This window comes from Pristiophorus japonicus, chromosome 1, assembly GCF_044704955.1.
Source record: "Pristiophorus japonicus isolate sPriJap1 chromosome 1, sPriJap1.hap1, whole genome shotgun sequence".
Taxonomy (NCBI): Eukaryota; Metazoa; Chordata; class Chondrichthyes; family Pristiophoridae; genus Pristiophorus; species Pristiophorus japonicus.
Genome location: NC_091977.1, coordinates 328,088,471 through 328,106,691, shown reverse-complemented (window position 1 = coordinate 328,106,691; position 18,221 = coordinate 328,088,471). Strand labels below are relative to the sequence as shown.

The following is an 18,221-nucleotide window of genomic DNA, read 5'->3' as shown; positions in this document are numbered from 1 at the left end:
AAGTCAAGTTAAAATACTGCATGCATCCTGTGGTGCAGAACATAGCTAAGGTCTGTAAAGTGCAAGCAATCTGCTTTCAACACTGCAACTGTATTACAGGTGTACCAACTATTACAAATAAGTCACAAGCATGTCAGAATCAGCTGCATCTCTTAAATCGCTCCAAAGAAAAACAGAGCATATAGGTGATTCAAACAGTGGTCACATTTTATTCAAATGCACACACAACAAATATATAATCAACAGGAAACAAGATGCAGGTACAGTGAGGAGCATTTCTGAAAATTGTTAACATTCAGTAAATATCTTGATTTTTATTTAAAAGCAAGGAGGATTTCCCATTTTGATTTGAAGCATCCCATCATCCCTTCTATAAAAGGAGACACAAATAGGAGAGAGAGATGTTCTCCATTTCTTTCAGAATTTCAGCCCAAGTTTAAACACAATTATTTCACTGTCTTCTCACACATATATGGTGGGGAGGAGGAGAGAAGCATGCCTGGGTTAAACCGTCCTACATACCCGCAGTTGGAAAACTCGACCCCCCCCCGTCAAGTGATCTTTATCACCACCATAAGTCACAACAGATTTCAAGATTAATTTTCTTGGGTATTACAGATTGCAAGAGTTAGTTATATCAAACTGAGCCATGATATATACACTCCCATAAGCTAACACATGCCCATTCTGGTCATCACTGACGAGGTACAAAATACTGCAGCAGTGAAGAAATCTGTACTTACTGAACAGATTCTGTGTATGTAAAGTCCTAACTACAAGACCAAATCAAAAGCAAATATTTTCAGGTCATCTAAATCCCAGTCCAACGAATACTATTAAAATCACGTGATCATTACATTTTAAGCATTGTTCCAGTTGGAGAACTACTTCACACAAACTTGAGCCGTGTCAACTCTTAAATCAGCTCCAGGGGAAAAACATAGTTGGTGATTGAAACATCACATTTCATTCAAATGCATACTCCTATCAAACAATACACATTTGACAGCAAATAAGGGACAGGTGCATCAAAGAGCATAGGATCCCATCTGGCCTTGATTCAAATCCAGGCCATGAATTTGAATTTTCAAACTCCAACATTCCACTCAATCCCCGAGTCTGATAAAATCACCCTCCCGATCTCTCTAAAAGGACTTGCATTTATATAGCGCCTTTCACAACCACCAGACGTCCTAAAGCACTTTACAGCCAATGAAGTACTTTTTAAAAATGTAGTTACTGCTGTAATGTAGGAACATAACAGTGTAGCTTCCTCCAGCCCCACAACCCTCCGAGATCTCTGCGCTGCTCCAATTCTGGCCTCTTGCACATCCCCGATTTTAATCGCTCCACCATTGGTGGCCTTGCTTTCAGCTGTCTGGGCCTTAAGCTCTGGAATTTCCGCCCTCAGCCTCTCCATCTCGGTCCTCTCAAGATGCTCCTTAAAACCTACCTCTCTGATCAAACTTTTGGTTATCTATCCTGATATCTCCTTCTGTGACTCTGTGAAAAATGTATTTATTGATCAGACCTTCCCTTTTGCTATTTCCTCCCCTCCCCACTTTCCCTGCCCTTGCTTAAAATCTGTTACATCTCTAACTTTTTCCAGTTCTGACAAAAGGTCATCGACCTGAAACATTAATTCTTTCTCTCTTCACACATGCTGCCTGAACTGCTGAGTATTTTCAGCATTTTCTGTTTATATTTCCAGCATCCGCAGTATTTCGCTTTTATGTTTTTATTGATATCGCTCTTGTTAATTGCCTTGGGACATTTTGCTACTTTAAATACACCCTATAAATCTAAGTTGTTTGAACATTAACATTCTCAGCTGTATGTAAATGTTGGGAGCTAAAAATTACAACTGAAAGTAAAATTTATACATGAAAGATTTCATGACCACTGCCCAATGCGCCTCAGTTAATTGGGAACCACATCAGTTGAGCTGTTCACTTAAAAAGGGAGAATTATTACTTAAGTGCCAATAGACTATCCATACTTGGGTTCTAACGGGACTGGTTTCTGGGCAATGACCATGTGAAGCCCTCAATGTTTCACTTGCTGCAAAACTTTCTCTTTGTGCAAATTCTGCGATTGAGAAATATCTGTACCTGATGCTGATGCACTGATGAATGCGGCAAAATGTCTCAAAGATGAAGAGGCGGGCATTCTCTATGAAGTCCTCAAGACAGGCCACCAAGAAAAAGTCATTCACAAGCACCTGGAATGAGAATGAAAATGATCATATATACGTAGCAAATATCCAATCCTATACTAAACCATTAAACTAGTAAAATATCGCCATTTGCTTTATACAGCCAGACCGTGCTGTGGTTATAGTAATCTGCATACATCCTAATGATCTTAGATGTAAATGACCCTCATTAGATAACAGAGGGTAAAAACACAATTAACTTTCAATATAGCAACATTATGAACGGAAAGGTTTCAAGACACTGCAAGACTGTAGATGTGAATGGAAATGCCATCAGAGATTAATGGTATAACCATGAAAAAAAAACAGATTTGAAAGCAGATCTCTGAAGTTAGAAAACATATTTTAAAAAGAGAGTTCTTCCCTTAGTGGGGTTAGTGTTTAGATTAAGTGGGAAACTTGAATCCTTTTACTGACTTGAACTTTTAAAGAATAAAAATTGATGCAGGTGGAAACTAAACCGTTGACAATATGCACTCAGAATTGTCACTTAGACTAGCATTACCAAATAAAACATCTAGCAGGAGGTGCAGTCCATATGCTCAGTGACAGATTTGATTAAACACGGACATATGAGATACAGGTCCAACCTCCAAAATTCGGAAACCTCGTGACCGAGGCCGTTCCAGATTTCGGGTATTTTCGGATTTCGGAGCATATTTCCGATGTCCAGAATCTGGAAACGACTGGACCAGAGTTTCGGATTTTTTCGGATTTGTAAGATGAAATCCGACATCCCGAATCCAGAAATCTATTTGGCTTAGCGGTGACCCGTAGTTAGTAAGAAACAAAACGCTCAGGAAAAACCTGCGTTGCAGCCTTTGGGACAGCGGTATAGAAACATAGAAAATAGGTGCAGGAGTAGGCCATTCGGCCCTTCGAGCATGCACCGCCATTCTCGCCATGCCCCTTGATCCCCCTAGTAATAAGGACTTCATCTAACTCCTTTTTGAATATATTTAGTGAATTGGCCTCAACAACTTTCTGTGGTAGAGAATTCCACAGGTTCACCACTCTCTGGGTGAAGAAGTTTCTCCTCATCTCGGTCCTAAATGGCTTACTCCTTATCCTTAGACTGTGACCCCTGGTTCTGGACTTCCCCAACATTGGGAACATTCTTCCTGCATCTAACCTGTCTAAACCAGTCAGAATTTTAAATGTTTCTATGAGATCTCCTCTCATTCTTCTGAACTCCAGTGAATACAAACCCAGTTGATCCAGTCTTTGATAGGTCAGTCCCGCCATCCCGGGAATCAGTCTGGTGAACCTTCGCTGCACTCCCTCAATAGCAAGAATGTCCTTCCTCAAGTTAGGAGACCAAAACTGTACACAATACTCCAGGTGTGGCCTCACCAAGGCCCTGTACAACTGTAGCAACACCTCCCTGCCCCTGTACTCAAATCCCCTCACTATGAAGACCAACATGCCATTTGCTTTCTTAACCGCCTGCTGTACCTGCATGCCAACCTTCAATGACTGATGTACCATGACACCCAGGTCTCGTTGCACCGCCCCTTTTCCTAATCTGTCACCATTCAGATAATAGTCTCTGTGTCTGTTTTTACCACCAAAGTGGATAACCTCACATTTATCCACATTATACTTCATCTGCCATGCATTTGCCCACTCACCTAACCTATCCAAGTCACTCTGCAGCCTCATAGCATTTTCCTCGCAGCTCACACTGCCACTACGTGTTCATCATTTTCAGCTTTTGTTTGGTTCCCAGAACCTGCAGTTTTTAAGTCCATCAAATGAGCTGTAAATTGCCCGTTATTCATTCAAATCAAGTCATCATCTTCCCTGAAGGTGGCAAATAAATTTGAATCCTTTTCTGTCCTCATCTGATTGGTGGTGGTTTTATATTGGTTCAGTCTCCTTGGAAATCCCTAAAAATAGTCATTGCTCTTTCCAGACAGCAACACTCCATCACTCTGGATCGTTAAAACGGGAATGTTTGAAAAACAAAATCACAAAGTCCACTTTGTCAACCTTTTATCCGACCGTAAATTTGGTTACTTAACACACAAACATTCAGCGATTATAGCTGCTGAAAGGTATCAAAATATATTTGTTCATTTTCCATTATAATATGACCATGAGATTCCAAATCAGAAGAAATGAAAATATCACAAATTCCTGTAACCACATTAGTCATGAATATTTAAAGTGTCACTGTAAGCAAAAGCAGCAGTTCTTGGGAGAAGTCAGCGAGCCACAATAGCTTGGCACAGCCTGTTCAAGGTCTTGTCTATCCACCCAGTCTGGTTTAAAAACAAAATGAAACAAGGGAGTTTCTCTGACTTGACTACCTTAAAACTGGGCTGGGCAGACTCTTTCAGACCCACATCTTCAGCCTTTATTGATCTTTCTCAGAACTTCCTAATGGGGGTTCCACCTGCTCTCAAAATAGATTCTTCCCAGAGAAGGGAATTTATAATATTCTGCTTTGCAAATGTACAAGAAAAACATGTATTTTATAGGAGTCAGCCTTGGGCCAGAGACAGAACTCCTGCCCCTGGGTCAGCAGGTTGTGGATTCAAGCTCCAAGCCAGGGACTCGGGTACATAACTTAGGCAGACACTTCAGTGCAGTACCAAGGCTGGGTTGCATTGCGAGAGATGCTGTCTTTTGGATGAGACATTAAACTCAGGCCTGCCTTCCCTTTCAGTGCGGCTGTAAAAAATCCTACAGCATGGGGTGCATGCACCCATTCTATTTTTGCTTTAAATACACGTCAGTTTTATTGTTATGGACTTTGGCACAAGGAATCACATTGAATTTGATGGGAGAACTAAAGGAACAATTATAAACAAGACTGAAAATTTCAATTCATTTTAATGCCCAAGATAGCACGCCAAAGAAATGTAAGTACTGGCACACGATGTCTGTATGAATTCTTGCAAGGTCAAAAATAAAAAAATAGAATCTAATCAGAAAAATGATGGTTTCCTTCATTGCCATCTTTCGCTCATCATTTGTCAAGTATTTTTACCGTATCGCAAACAGGCCTTTACATGATCGTATATGTACCAATTCACCACCAGGTTAAGTTGGTAGTGCATCGTTGTCTGAGAAAATGGTAGGGGCCCAAAAACAAAATGAAGTACTGAGGTCCCACAGCAAGGCAAACACTGACTCCGCCAGCACCTCCCATAATTCATCACTATTCACAGTCCCAGTGTTGCAGAAAACTCCTCTCCACTGCCTGTGTCAGCCATGGCTCAGTTGATAGCACCCCTTGCCTCAGTCAGAAAGCGATGGGTTCAAGTCCCACTCGAGACTTGAACACAAAAAAAAAAAATCTAGGCTGATAATCCAGTGTAGTCTGGAGGGATTGCTGCACTATCGGATGAGATCCCATATTATTTTGAAGAGGTGAGTTCTCCCCGGTGTGCTGGGCAATGTTTATCCATGGTAACCCCCAGGGTGTTGATAATGGGGGGTTTGATAAAAGTAATGCCATTGAATGTCAAGGGGAGGTGTTGCAAATGCTCATTGCCTGGCAAATGTGTGGTGCGAAAGTTACGTGTCACTTATCAACCCCAGTATTGTGTGTAGCATGATTCACTAAAATAAAAAGAAAATGAAAATGCTGGAAATGTGAACTGAAAACAGAAACTTGGGAAAAACACATCCATCAGAATCTAAAAAGAGTAAAGATAGTTTAAGGTTTTGAGTGTAGATTCTTCTTCAGAACCTGATCTTTGAACCATTAATCAGTCTTCTCTTTTTTCGGATGCTAATGGGCATCTGTGCATTTCCAGTATTATCTTTTCTTATTATAAATATTTGAATGTATGGACATAAGATAAGTGAAAAGAAAAATTCAAAGGATTATGGAAGTAAGTTACACAGCTGCAGGATTACTTAAAAACAAAGAAATAAAAAGTATTATGATAAAAACTGACAAAAATAAAATGACAAAACTTGGGATCTTCATAATTGGTGCAGCTCAGCAGGCAGTGTTAAGTCATGTCTCACCATGGAAGCAGTAGCGGCACATTTGGGAAAGTATGATTCAATCAAGCAGAGTCAGCATGGTTTTATGAAAGGAAAATCATGTTTGACAAATTTGCTGGAGTTCTTTGAGGATGTAACGAGCAGGGTGGATAAGGGGGAACCAGTGGATGTGGTGTATTTGGATTTCCAGAAGGCATTCAATAAGGTGCCACATAAGAGGTTACTGCACAAGATAAAAGCTCACCGGGTTGGGGGTAAGATATTAGCATGGATAGAGGATTGGTTAACTCACAGAAAACAGAGATTCAGGATAAATGGGTCATTTACATAAACAGTGACTAGTGGGGTGCCACAGGGATCGGTGCTGGATCGTCAGCTATTCACAATCTATATTAATGACTTGGATGAAGGGACTGAGTGTAATGTAGCCAAGTTTGCTGATGATACAAAGATGGGTGGGAAAGCAAATTGTGAGGAGGATACAAAAAATCTGCAGAGATATGGGGCCCAAGTTTCCACATGATTTGCACCTGATTTTTAGGAGCAACTGGTGGAGAACGGACTATCTTAGAAATCGCAATTCTCCACATTTTTTTTTCTGCAGTTCTAGTCAGTTAGAACAGTTTCATTTTGGAACAGAATTTTTTCTTCAAAAGGGGGCGTGTTCGGCCACTGACGCCTGATTTCAAAGTTTCCACAGTGAAAACGTACTCCAAAATAACTTAGAATGGAGCAAGTGAAGATTTTTGTAGAACTGAAAAAACCTTGTCTACACATTAAAAAATCAGGCGCAGGTTACAAATTAGGTGTCCAGAATAAGGTGGGGGGGGTGGGGGGGGGGAAGGGAAGTCATTAAATTCTATAATAAATCCTTATTTATACTTGTACAAATATTATACAAATAAATCCAACCTGAATAAACATTTATAAGCCAAGAAAAGATTAAATAAACCATCTTCCTACCTGTGTGAAAGTGCTTCAGCCAGGGAGAATGCTGCAGGAAGCCTCAAGTTGAGGCAGCCGTTCGTTCCCGACGGCAGGGGCGGGGAGGGGGGGGGGGGGAGGAGGCGGCAGCCGTTCGTTCCCGCGGGGGGGGGGGGGGGGGGGAAGGAGACAGTGAGAAGGCTGCAGGAAGCCTCAAGTTCAGCAGCCATTTCCCGACGGCAGGGGCGGGGGGGAGGCCGTCGGGAAACGACTGCCTCAATTTTGAGGCTTCCTGCAGCCTTCTCACTGCTGCAAGAAGCCGACGTGCTGATGGCAATGTGCTTTTATTAAAAAATGTTCAAAAATTAAACAGCTACAAAGAACTACAAAAATGGCTGAGTGCCAATGTTTCCTTCACACTGCGCGTGCGCGAACGCTCCAACATGCACGCGCAGGGTTGCCGGCAGGAAAAAAAACTAATTTAAATGGTACCCGCCCCCTCCCACTTACAAAATCGGCACGAGTGGTAGGCTCCGCCCCCCTGGCGCCGCACCAAGCAGACATGGAGCTGCAGGGCGCTCCAGAATCGCACGTTTTTTTTCCGGCGCGAAAAACGGGCGCCCAGCTCAGAGGGGTGCCCGTTTTTTATCGTGTGGAAACTTGGGGCTATAGACAGGCAAAGTGAGTGGGAAAAAATTTGGCAGATGGAGTATAACGTGGGAAAATGTGAAGTTATTTACTTCAGCAGAAATAATAGAAAAGCAAATTATAATTTAAATGGAGAAAAATTGCACAGGAGAGGGGCCTGGGGGTCCTTGTGCATAAAACACACAAAGTTAGTATGCAGGTACAGTGAGTAATCAGGAAGGCAAATGGAATGTTGGCTTTTATTGCAAGGGGAAGAGAGTATAAAAGCAGAAAAGTCCTGCTACAACAATACAGGTTATTGCGTACAGTTTTGATCTCCGTATTTAAGAATATACTTGCATTGGAGGCTGTTCAGAGAATGTTCACTAGGTTGATACCAGAAATTAGGGGGTTGACTTCTGAGGATAGATTGAGTAGGTTGGGCCTATACACATTGGAGTTCAGAAGAATGAGAGGTGATCTTATTGAAACATAAGATAATGAGGGGGCTCGACAAGGTGGATGCAGAGAGGATATTTCCACTCATAGGGGAAACTAAAACTAGGGAACATAGTCTTAGAATAAGGCGCCGCCCATTTAAAACTGAGATGAGGAGAAATTTCTTCTGAGGGTTTGTAAATCTATGGAATTCTCTGTCCCAGAGAGCTGTGGAGGCTGGGTCGTTGAATATATTTAAGGCGGAGATAGATTTTCGAGCGATAAAAGGAATAAAGGGTTATGGGGAGCGGGCAGGGAAGTGGAGCTGAGTCCATGATCATATTGAATGGCAGAGCAGGCTCGAGGGGCTAAATGGCCTACTCCCGTTTCTTATGTTCTTATCTGTCAATCAGCATCACTAAACAGATTATCTGCATGATGAGAGAGTAAATAAGGAGAAACTGTTTCTACTGGGAGGAGGGTCGGTAACCAGAGGACACGGATTTAAGGTAATTGACGAAATAATCTGAGGGGAGATGAGGAGGATCTAATAACTTTCAAAAGGGAATTGAATATAATGCTTGAAAAGGAAACATTTTCAGGGCTATAGGGAAAGAGCAGGGCAGTTATCCTCGGTGCCTTGGACAATATTTATCCCTCAATCAACATCACAAACAGATGATCTGGTCATTATAACATTTCTGTTTGTGGGATTTTACTGTGCACAAGTTGGCTGCCATATTTCCTACAACTTCGAAAGTACTGCATTCACTGTGAAGCACTTTGGGACGTCCTGAGGTTATGAAAAGAACTATAGAAATGCAAGTCTTTTTATTTTCATTTGGGCAGTTCATGTGTAACATTGAGCTAGAGCAAATAAGGATGATGTTTGCTTGCACTGACAATTTACCCAGGTCACAAAGAATTAATCGATAAAGCAGCTCTCAGTAGAATTTTGATATATACACAACAGAGACAAAGAAAAAAAAAAATTGCATACAACCAGGAAGAAATGAGCACATTAGCTACAGTGTGCAGAATAATGAAATAAGTAGCTCAATGGAAAGAGGCCAAAATACTTAATGACTCAATGCAGCATGTACTGAATAAATAATTGCCATTTTATTACAGTATTTCAGTACTGCACTATTTATGGGACTAAACTAAGTCTAGCATAATATATTTTAATATTTCTGTAAGGGGTAAATCTAGCACTCATTTGCAATAGATTCCAAATAAAACCTTCAATCTAAACATCAACAACAGCACCATACACATGGTTAACATGCGGCAAACACATTTCTTTTTAACTGCATCACTTTATTAGAAGGTTCAGTAGTTTCGGCAAGTCATTTGGTGCTGCAAAAATTGCCCAAAATTTTGGGCTGCTGCTTGCAAGAGAAAATCAGTCCCAGTCAATATCTTGGACAATTTAATTTTGATTGGCGGCTTGTTTTAAAGTGCTTGTGTTCCGTCTCTCTCAACCCAAGAGTGAGGGGTGGTTCTGTGACCACGTTGTTAACTCATCAGCACTGCTTAAGATTAGTTTGAATTAAAAGTGACAGCGAATAAGGCAAGAGTGCCTGCTGACTTGAAGAGCAACTGTTGCAGTCACCAGCTGGCCCTAGTTTCAAGATTTAGCTGCTCCCTGGTTATCAGAAAGCAGGAAGGCCAAGGCTGTGCCCAATAACAGACAGATGCTTTCGCCTCAGTGGTCAAGGTTTCCTCAGGAAGGTCAATCTATCTGCTTTTGGACTTCCTCTTCCAGCATGTCAATGCACCATTTGTATCTCTGCATTGCTAGCAGGTGATCTGTAGGAGGGCAGCTACAGAGAGACATCGTGATCACAGCGTTGTCCTCCAATTGGTGCCGAACCTCAAATGGAACGCCATGACAGCTTTCAAGAGTCCCTTGTGTTCAAAAGATCACCTGGAGAAAAAGCACGTGGCGAGTCTGCAAAGCCAATTACTTACTGCAAGATGCGGCACCTGCTCCTCTTCTCTCACCATTTGACTCCCAGCACTATTTTTGACCAGTAAACAGCTAGAAACTACCATTACCGTTAGGTGGACTGACAGATGGAAAACTGGCACTTTAAATAGACTGGTCAAACTTCAAGTACTGGAGAGCAGAGACACTGATGAGGGATGGAGTGCTGAGCATTGGCATAACAGGACATGCCGATGCCACTCATCTCTGGCACCAATTTTTTTTTTTTATAAACAGTACATTCAATGACCATTTTGATAATAAGGACAGTGGCAACAAAAAAAGACACCTGAAGCATGTCCCTTGGGTGTCCCTAATATATAGGTTTCACTGTAGTTTCTCTGTGGTACAGGCTAAGAAGCTGGGACATGCACACCTGAGCTGCTGCAGTGCCTCCACTGGCAGGAGGCAGCAAGTTGGGATAAAAGCAACACTGCGATATAGGTGGGTAAAAACATCTTGCTTGGGGTCTAGCTTTTCACTGCATATATAAACCACATTGATTTGGAAATAATGAGGAGTGCGTGCAAGTGTGCAGATGATAAGTCAATAGGTGTAATGAACAGTCAAGGAAAGAGCTGAAAGTTACATAAAGTGACAAGCTGTGTGATGACAGATGTCATTTAATGTTACCAAGTGTGGAATAGTACACTCGGCGGAATGGGAATAATGTGCAAGTAAGGGAGTACAAGGACAAAGGAATTTGGGGGTCCAGCTTCACAAGTCAATAAAAACAAACTGGCAGGTATTAAAAAGGAGTGGAAACAGTAGTTTTGTGAGTGCCCATACCAGAACTCCAGCTGCAAACTTGTTATGCAATTATATCCTCCTGCCAGTGGAGGCACTGCAGCATCTTAAGTTTGCATGTTCTAGCTCCTTATTAGCCTGTACCACAAAGACTATATGCTTCAGCTAACTCTACTACTGGGATTCCCAAATTGCTGTCAGTTTTGCTACAACCAAAAATATAAAATCCAATTACTTGGGAGAAACAGGGGCAGAATTTATCACTTTAAAATGGGCACTGAATTACATTTTTCTCATTATCTCCTGCCCTGCACCCCAGCTTCATCCAAAGACCTTTTTGGTCTTGACCACCTCACCCCCCTCAGACCGGTTAACAGTGAATCCATGAAAGTGGAATACAATGCTGCATTAGGCCACTGATGCAGTACCAACTGATCTTGAAAATGGAGTTGGATATTTACTTGGGTAGCAACGATATTAAAGGGTATAGAGAAAGGGCAGGGAGTTGGGAGAAAAGTAACAGATCTTCCATGACAAAGGGGCTCAATTTTCCCCAAGCCCGTTTTCTGGTGTATTGCCAGAGTCACGCCCATTTTTCTAGGCCAAAAATGCGGTAGAAATATTTTGCCAAAGTTTCCCCGATATACTATTCGAAAGTTGCGCAGCATATCCAGTCACCTCGCAAGGGGGAGGGGGGGGGTGGAGCCTGCTGTCTGCGTCAAAGAAGCTGCACGTTCTGCGCATGCACGGGAAAAAAAAAAGTTACATTTTTGATGTCGTTACAATGGAGGTGCATGCTCAGTGCAGCTCGGATTTGGCAATCGGCCATTTTTAAAGAGCCAGTTGTGTGTGTGTGTGTGTGTGTGTGTGTGTGTGTGTGTGTGTGTGAGTAGGAGCGCTGTGTGAGCATTGGAAAATTCGCAGCTGGAGCAATGCAAGATGCAACACGGTGCGAGGACCAAGAATTTCTTACAGGAAGAAGTGGAGGCACTAGTTACTGTGCTTGAGAACAGCTGGCAAGAGCTGGATACCAGCAGAGGTCACATAAAAGTTCCACCCAAAGAAAAGAAACAACGCTGGAACCAAGTTGCAGAAAATTACTGCGCAATGGTGACCACCATGAGATCTAAAGGGAGAAAATGTTGCAGGTCATTGAGACACAGTCAGGGCGCATGAGGGAGGGCATGTTGGGAGTTAGCTGCTGCAAGAAGGGAACACGCCCAGACCCCGTGTCCATTGACAGAATCAACTGTCACTCCCACTCCAATCCCCAGACCAGCCTCTGAAAAGCCCCAAGCCGGGCCCTCCAACTTGCCGCCTGACGCCGACGCCCCCCCGCCGTCAAGAGATGCACAGTACCCGAGATGTTAGAAAGAATAAGCTTGGTACCAAGCCCAGAAACACTGCGCCACTGCCTGTGGGCAGGGGTTGTGGAGAGTCCAAGACCCAGCACAGCGGCAGTCTTGGAATAAGGGGGAGGAGAGATGGGTGCAGCCTTTCTTTGCTGCTGTTGCTATGATTATTGTTACTGTTCTCAAATTAAAAGTTTTTTGTAAGTTATATAAATTTAGAAGTTTATAAGTGATCTTAAAAAGAGTGATAAAGTAAAGTTTGATACAAGAATAATTTTATTAAAGATAAGTTAAGTACATTTTAAACTTTTGAATAAAATATATTTTACATTACAACTGAATCATGTTCCATTAACACAACACAACATTACGGAACAGTTCCAAACAGTAAGCATGTCCATGTGGAATAGTTGTTGCTGAGCTCTCGGGCATCAGTAAAGCATTCACAGATGAGCTGCTGGTGCAAGGCTCGAGCAATTGTTAAAAGGGGCACGATTGCCTGTCCTCCTCCGCCGTTGTGCTCTGGCCTCAGGCACTTGCATGGCTTCCTCATCCTCATTAGCAGGAGGAGGAGGAGGAGGACAGTCACCTGCATCTTCCATATCATTATCAACCACTCTCACTGCAGGTGGGTCTTCCACTACCAGGTGCTGCTGCCTCATGATGGCTAAGTTATGCAGCACGCAGCACACAACAGTGAACCAATGGTCCAGGCATCAGAAAGGCTGTTTCAATTTGCCAATGGTCCTCTCAATGATGCTGCGCATCGCAATGTGCGACATGTTGCACTGACGGTCAGCTTCTGTCCAGTTTACATGTAGGGGTGTCATGAGCCAGGTGGCGAGGCTGTACCCTTTGTCTCCCAGCAGCCAGCTCTGCACTTCTGGCTGCTGCTGCTGAAAGATGGCAGATATAACGCTGTCGTGTAGGATGAACGCATCATGGGTGCTGCCAGGGTATCTTGCATCGACTGACATGATGCGATGCATGTCATCACACACAAGCTGCACATTAATGGAGTAGAAGCCTTTTCTGTTCCTGTACATCTCAGAATTCTCCAAAGGTGCTTGCAAGGTGATGTGGGTACAATCAATGCAGCCCTGTACCTTTGGGAAGCCAGCAATCCTGGAGAAGCCCACAGCCCTGTCATGGATTGCTTCAGCGGTCATGGGGAACTTTATGAAGTCATTCCTACGCGTGTACAGTGCAACCATGACCTGGCGAATGGAGACATGTGTTTCATGTTGAGAGATGGCGCACACATCCCCAGTTGTAGCTTGAAACGATTCGGAGGCATGGAATGAAGTGAAGGTTACAGCTGCACTTTTAACTGACAAAGCAGTCCTCCTGATGCTTCTAGGTTGCAGGTCTGCTTTCACCAACTCACATCTCAGTTACAACTTCTTTGGAAACAGTCTGCATCATTCAGGTGGAGATACGAACTGTCTTGATATACCCGCCCAGCACCCTACGGGCTCTGATGTTCCTGATGTGAAGTCGTCGAATCAATTGTCTCCTACGTAGCACCATGATGCAGAAGGCTCGCACAAGGTATGGCAGTCAGTATTGCCCCCATACTTAAATTTAACCTTTGAAAGAAGCTCAAAACGGCAGGAAAGCAGGCAGACAGGACAGGTTTGCAGTTCTCTCTCTCTCCAGGTCTGTACGGATGGACCACACCCAAAAGGTCGTGACTTATCCTCTCTTACCACCGACCCCACCCCCCCACACCCCTCCTCATCTAATTGGAGTCAAGTGACTTCTCTCTCCTCCCTCCCTCCCCACAATCCTCCAGCCCTGCTTCAAGACATTTGGTGGTGGTGGTGGTGGTGAGTGAGTAAAAAAAAGAGAAAACTTCTGAAATCCAACAAATTTACACTTCCTATGTTGAGAGGTTAAAAAAAAGTTGAACTTTGTTATTGATTTTGACAAGTGTTCTTGACTTGCTCCAAAATCTTCGTTTAAAAACAATGGCCTCTTTTAGTGCCGATTTGTGAATTTGCGCTGGTTTTCTTAACTCACTGGAAGGTTTTTCGGGAGTGGCCAGATACGACGACCTAAGAGCAAAAATTGTTGGCCAAACTGCGAACAATTGAAAAAACCGGCGCAGGCTATCAAGTAAAAAAAAACTGGCCTAGAAAAATCGTAACTGAGTCAGTTACGCCAGCGTAGATCGCAGGGGGGAAACTTTGAAAATAATAAATACGCCCCAAAAAAACGCCGTGTGCCAAAAAAAACAGCGCAAATGAATGGGAAAAATTGAGCCCGAGTGGAAGAGAAGGCTCAATGGGTTCAATGGCCCACTTTGATTCAGACACATAACTGAACATGTCATTTTACATTTTTGGGGTCTAACTTTGGATAAATGCTACCAAACGCCTTTGGTTTTAACCATCCAGAAATAGATTAGTGCATGCTAACTAACAGCTACTGCTGAAATAACTACAAAGAGTGAATGAATAACTGCCAGCATTTAACATTGTGTGCAAACGATACAATTGTTACAACATTACTCTAACAGTCAGACAAAGATGATTCATTAAAATGCCCAAATATTCAAACAAAGTCTTTAAAGTACTTTCAAAACAAAAATTACATGCTTACTCATCGCAGCCATTTATTTTTTTGGCAGCTACCTAAAAGTGAATGAACAGAAACACTTATCTAAGTGAATAGAGGCTCTGATACGAATCAACCCATATCCACAAAATACCACTCACCCCACTTGAAGGTGCAGATGTGAATCAAGCTCCCAACTACACAGCTGTCATTTGCAGCACTGAACTTTAGAAATCTGCTTCCAAACACTACAGAAATAACCATTAATCTACCTGATTCACTTAGCTCTTTCACCCATTTTTAGACGAGAATCATGAAACCATTATTTTTTTCCCTGCCTTCATCTTTTGCCAGCGTAATAATTAGTTACTATCATAATTAAAATCAGCTGAATTCAACACAAGCTGGAGCATCAATTATGCTGAATTAAAATAGAAAAAGCATCAATTACTTTCTTACATTAGCCTACATTCCAGTTACATTTTCTCCCAGACTGCACATTCAAGATTAAGCAGACTTGTTTTATGGCCACAACAAAGTAACCACATTATCCGCAATCATAGTAACTATTCTTCATATACAAACAGTAGCATTTTACTGATAGCTTAATAAATTGAGATTGGTTTCTTTTCCCCTAATCTGTGTGCAATGCTATCTGTGCATCACCGGTACACATGTTTCCATTGGGCTTGGAATTATTTAGGTTCGGAAGTACAAAATATATCCCATCTTTCTGTAATTGGAAGGGCAGTAATCAGGAAAACAATAGTTTTCCCCATTTTCCTCTCCTCCTCACATAACGTACATTTCCACAGGTGCTAGCAGCTCTTCACTATCCCACTCAAATGGCTCCAATGTGAGAGAAGTCATATTGGTGTATGACACTTATCAACTGACCAACGGCTGAGGAGCAGGTGGACTGACTACCCAAGTTGCAAGGGAAAAATCAATAGCAACTGACGACTGTACCCCAAGTATCTGGAAAGTGCAACTGGTGTGAAGCTAAATTTTGAGCGTTCAGCGTTAAGGTTTAGACCTCCTGAATTCCTTTTAAAAACGCCTAAGTTTCTAATTGTAGGAAAGAGCTGAAGGCAGAGTCAAATCTTCACACTCCTGCAAGCACTGCCCAAGCTATACAAAAAGCTACAAGTGCATAGGTAAACTAATTTAAAAAAAACAGTTGAAGGCCAGTGACTGCTTGCCATGTGTTGACGTACAGACCTTGGACTCTGCTTTCTCTCATTTGGTGGTATAATCTCCATGCACTCCTCAAATAAGACCAGTAGCTGCAGTATAACTTGAGCACAACAGAGTGAGACAGTAACAGAGGAAAATTTTTGAATCATGTTAACGTTTTAATGATCTCTTGCCTGAATTTTGTTCACGTGTATAACTATTTCAGTGTTTGATTGCTTGTGGATGCGCTTTATATTTTGTTGGTCTTTGGATTGTGAAGTTTGAAAGATGCAGTTTGATACCGAGCCAGTCATACCACTTTCAAAAGCAGTTCTGAGAGAAATGTGTCAATAGACTGGTTGTTCCTTTGACCATACCCTTGTACTTTCCCTATTTCTGAAGAGCTAGCACTGGGACAATAAGCCTCGTTCTGTGCTGTAATTTCCATTCCAGGTTACAATGCACAGCAGTGCCAATACATCAAAAATTAATTTGTTGTAAATGACGGACAAGACCGACAGCCAACCCGTCATTATTTTATAAACCATGATCAAATCACCCGAAGTCTACTCTTCCCGACACAGCTCTTTGAGCCACCTGGTAACTAAGGTTTTAAACTGGGAATTATCTGTGGTTCTCCTCTGCACCCTTTCCAAAACCTCAGTATCCCATACCATGCGAGAAGACTGGGGACAGTATCCATACTGAGGCCTAACCAAGGTCTTGTACAAGGACAAGAAAAGAGAAGACTAAGGGGTGACCTGATGGACATCTTTAAGATGATGAAAGTGTTTTAATAGGGTAGACAGAGTGAAGATGTTTCACTTGTTGGGTGTGGGGGGGGGGGGTAAAAAGAATCCAAAATTATGGGCATACGACAGTCATTAATAAATCCAATAGGGAATGCAGGAGAAACTTGTTTATCCAGTGAGGTTAGAATGTGGAACTCAGCACCACATGTAACAGTTGAGGTAAATAGTACAGATGCATTTATGAGGGAGAAAGGAATAAGAAGGATATGTTGATAGGATTAGATGAAGAGAGTGGGAGGAGACTCATGTGGAGCATTAAGACCGACATGGATCTGAATTGGGCTGAATGGTCTGTTTCTATGCTGCAAATGCTTTGTACCATGGTATGCTTTGTTTTATAATGAATATACCAGAGAACTATATGTTCACTTTGGATAAAGCTTTACAGCTCTCGATCCTTGGAGATTGACAAGTTTACATAGGCAGTTCTCATTAAAAATATGGACACAGGAATTTAGAATGGTAATCTAAAATTCAAGACAGAATATATGATTTGAAAATGGGGACTTGTGTGCTGTGGTCCAATTGTCCCTGCCCTTGAACCCTGGTTCAGCTCAAAATGGCATTTGGTCTTGGCTCTCTTTGTGCAGTACTACAGGAGATCAACTTCTTGCAAGTTGTTTTTAGAATACATCGTTCACAATCCAAGAATTCCAGTGCAACACAATCATGTGAAGCTAATTTTGAAAAAGTAGTACTGAATATTGTTTGGATAGCCTGTAACAATACTGCAGGGAGCACAAGTCAATAATGCCTTAAACATTAATGCCTGTTGGTTTCTACACATTTAGTTACACTAAACAGGAATAGATGGGCTTTTTAAAAAAAAAGCAAGGCGCGCAGGGAAAATGATTTGGTGTTTCTATACATTTAACAAAGGCATTTTTTTACCCCTGTAGTAGAGTTTCGGCCTCGCTTCCAAAATGCTAGACTTTCACTATGGAAAAGCAACTACCTGCAGCAATAACTATACATGGCTTTTGTTATATATGTAAACTTGTATTTACTCTGTACAGCCACCAGAGGGCTCATCCCCTGGAGTCCCAAGGGATCCCATAATCCCTTGGGAGCACAGGTATTTAAGGAGGCTTTACAAGTTGGAGAAGCACTCTGGAGACCTGCAATAAAAGACTACGGTCACACTTTACTTTGAGCTCAGTGTTCAGTCTGACTCTTTCTCCATACATAACAGCTTTTAATAGTAAACAAAGACTAGCTGTGGTATGCTCCTCCAATTCTAGCCTCTTGAGCATCCCCAATTTTAATCACTCCACCACTGGCAGCTGTGTCTTCAGCTGCCTGGGCCCCAAGCTCTGGAATTCCCTCCTTAAACCTCTCCACCTCTCTCTCTTCCTTTAAGACACTTCTTAAAACCTACTTCTTTGACCAAGCTTTTGGTTACCTTTCATTATATCTCA

At 42.2% G+C, this 18,221-nt stretch overlaps 1 protein-coding gene across 1 annotated transcript in view; it reads right to left on the bottom strand.

Moving 5' to 3' along the window:
• Positions 1–1,921: 1,921 nt before the first annotated feature.
• The window catches only part of LOC139256197 (eukaryotic translation initiation factor 3 subunit E-A-like), a 129,539-nt gene continuing 113,239 nt past the window's right edge, over positions 1,922–18,221 (bottom strand). Inside the window, exon 10 of the mRNA XM_070874161.1 lies at positions 1,922–2,221. Coding sequence (XP_070730262.1) covers positions 1,937–2,221 — 285 coding nt within the window. The 3' untranslated portion in view covers positions 1,922–1,936. The remainder of the gene's footprint in view (positions 2,222–18,221) is intronic.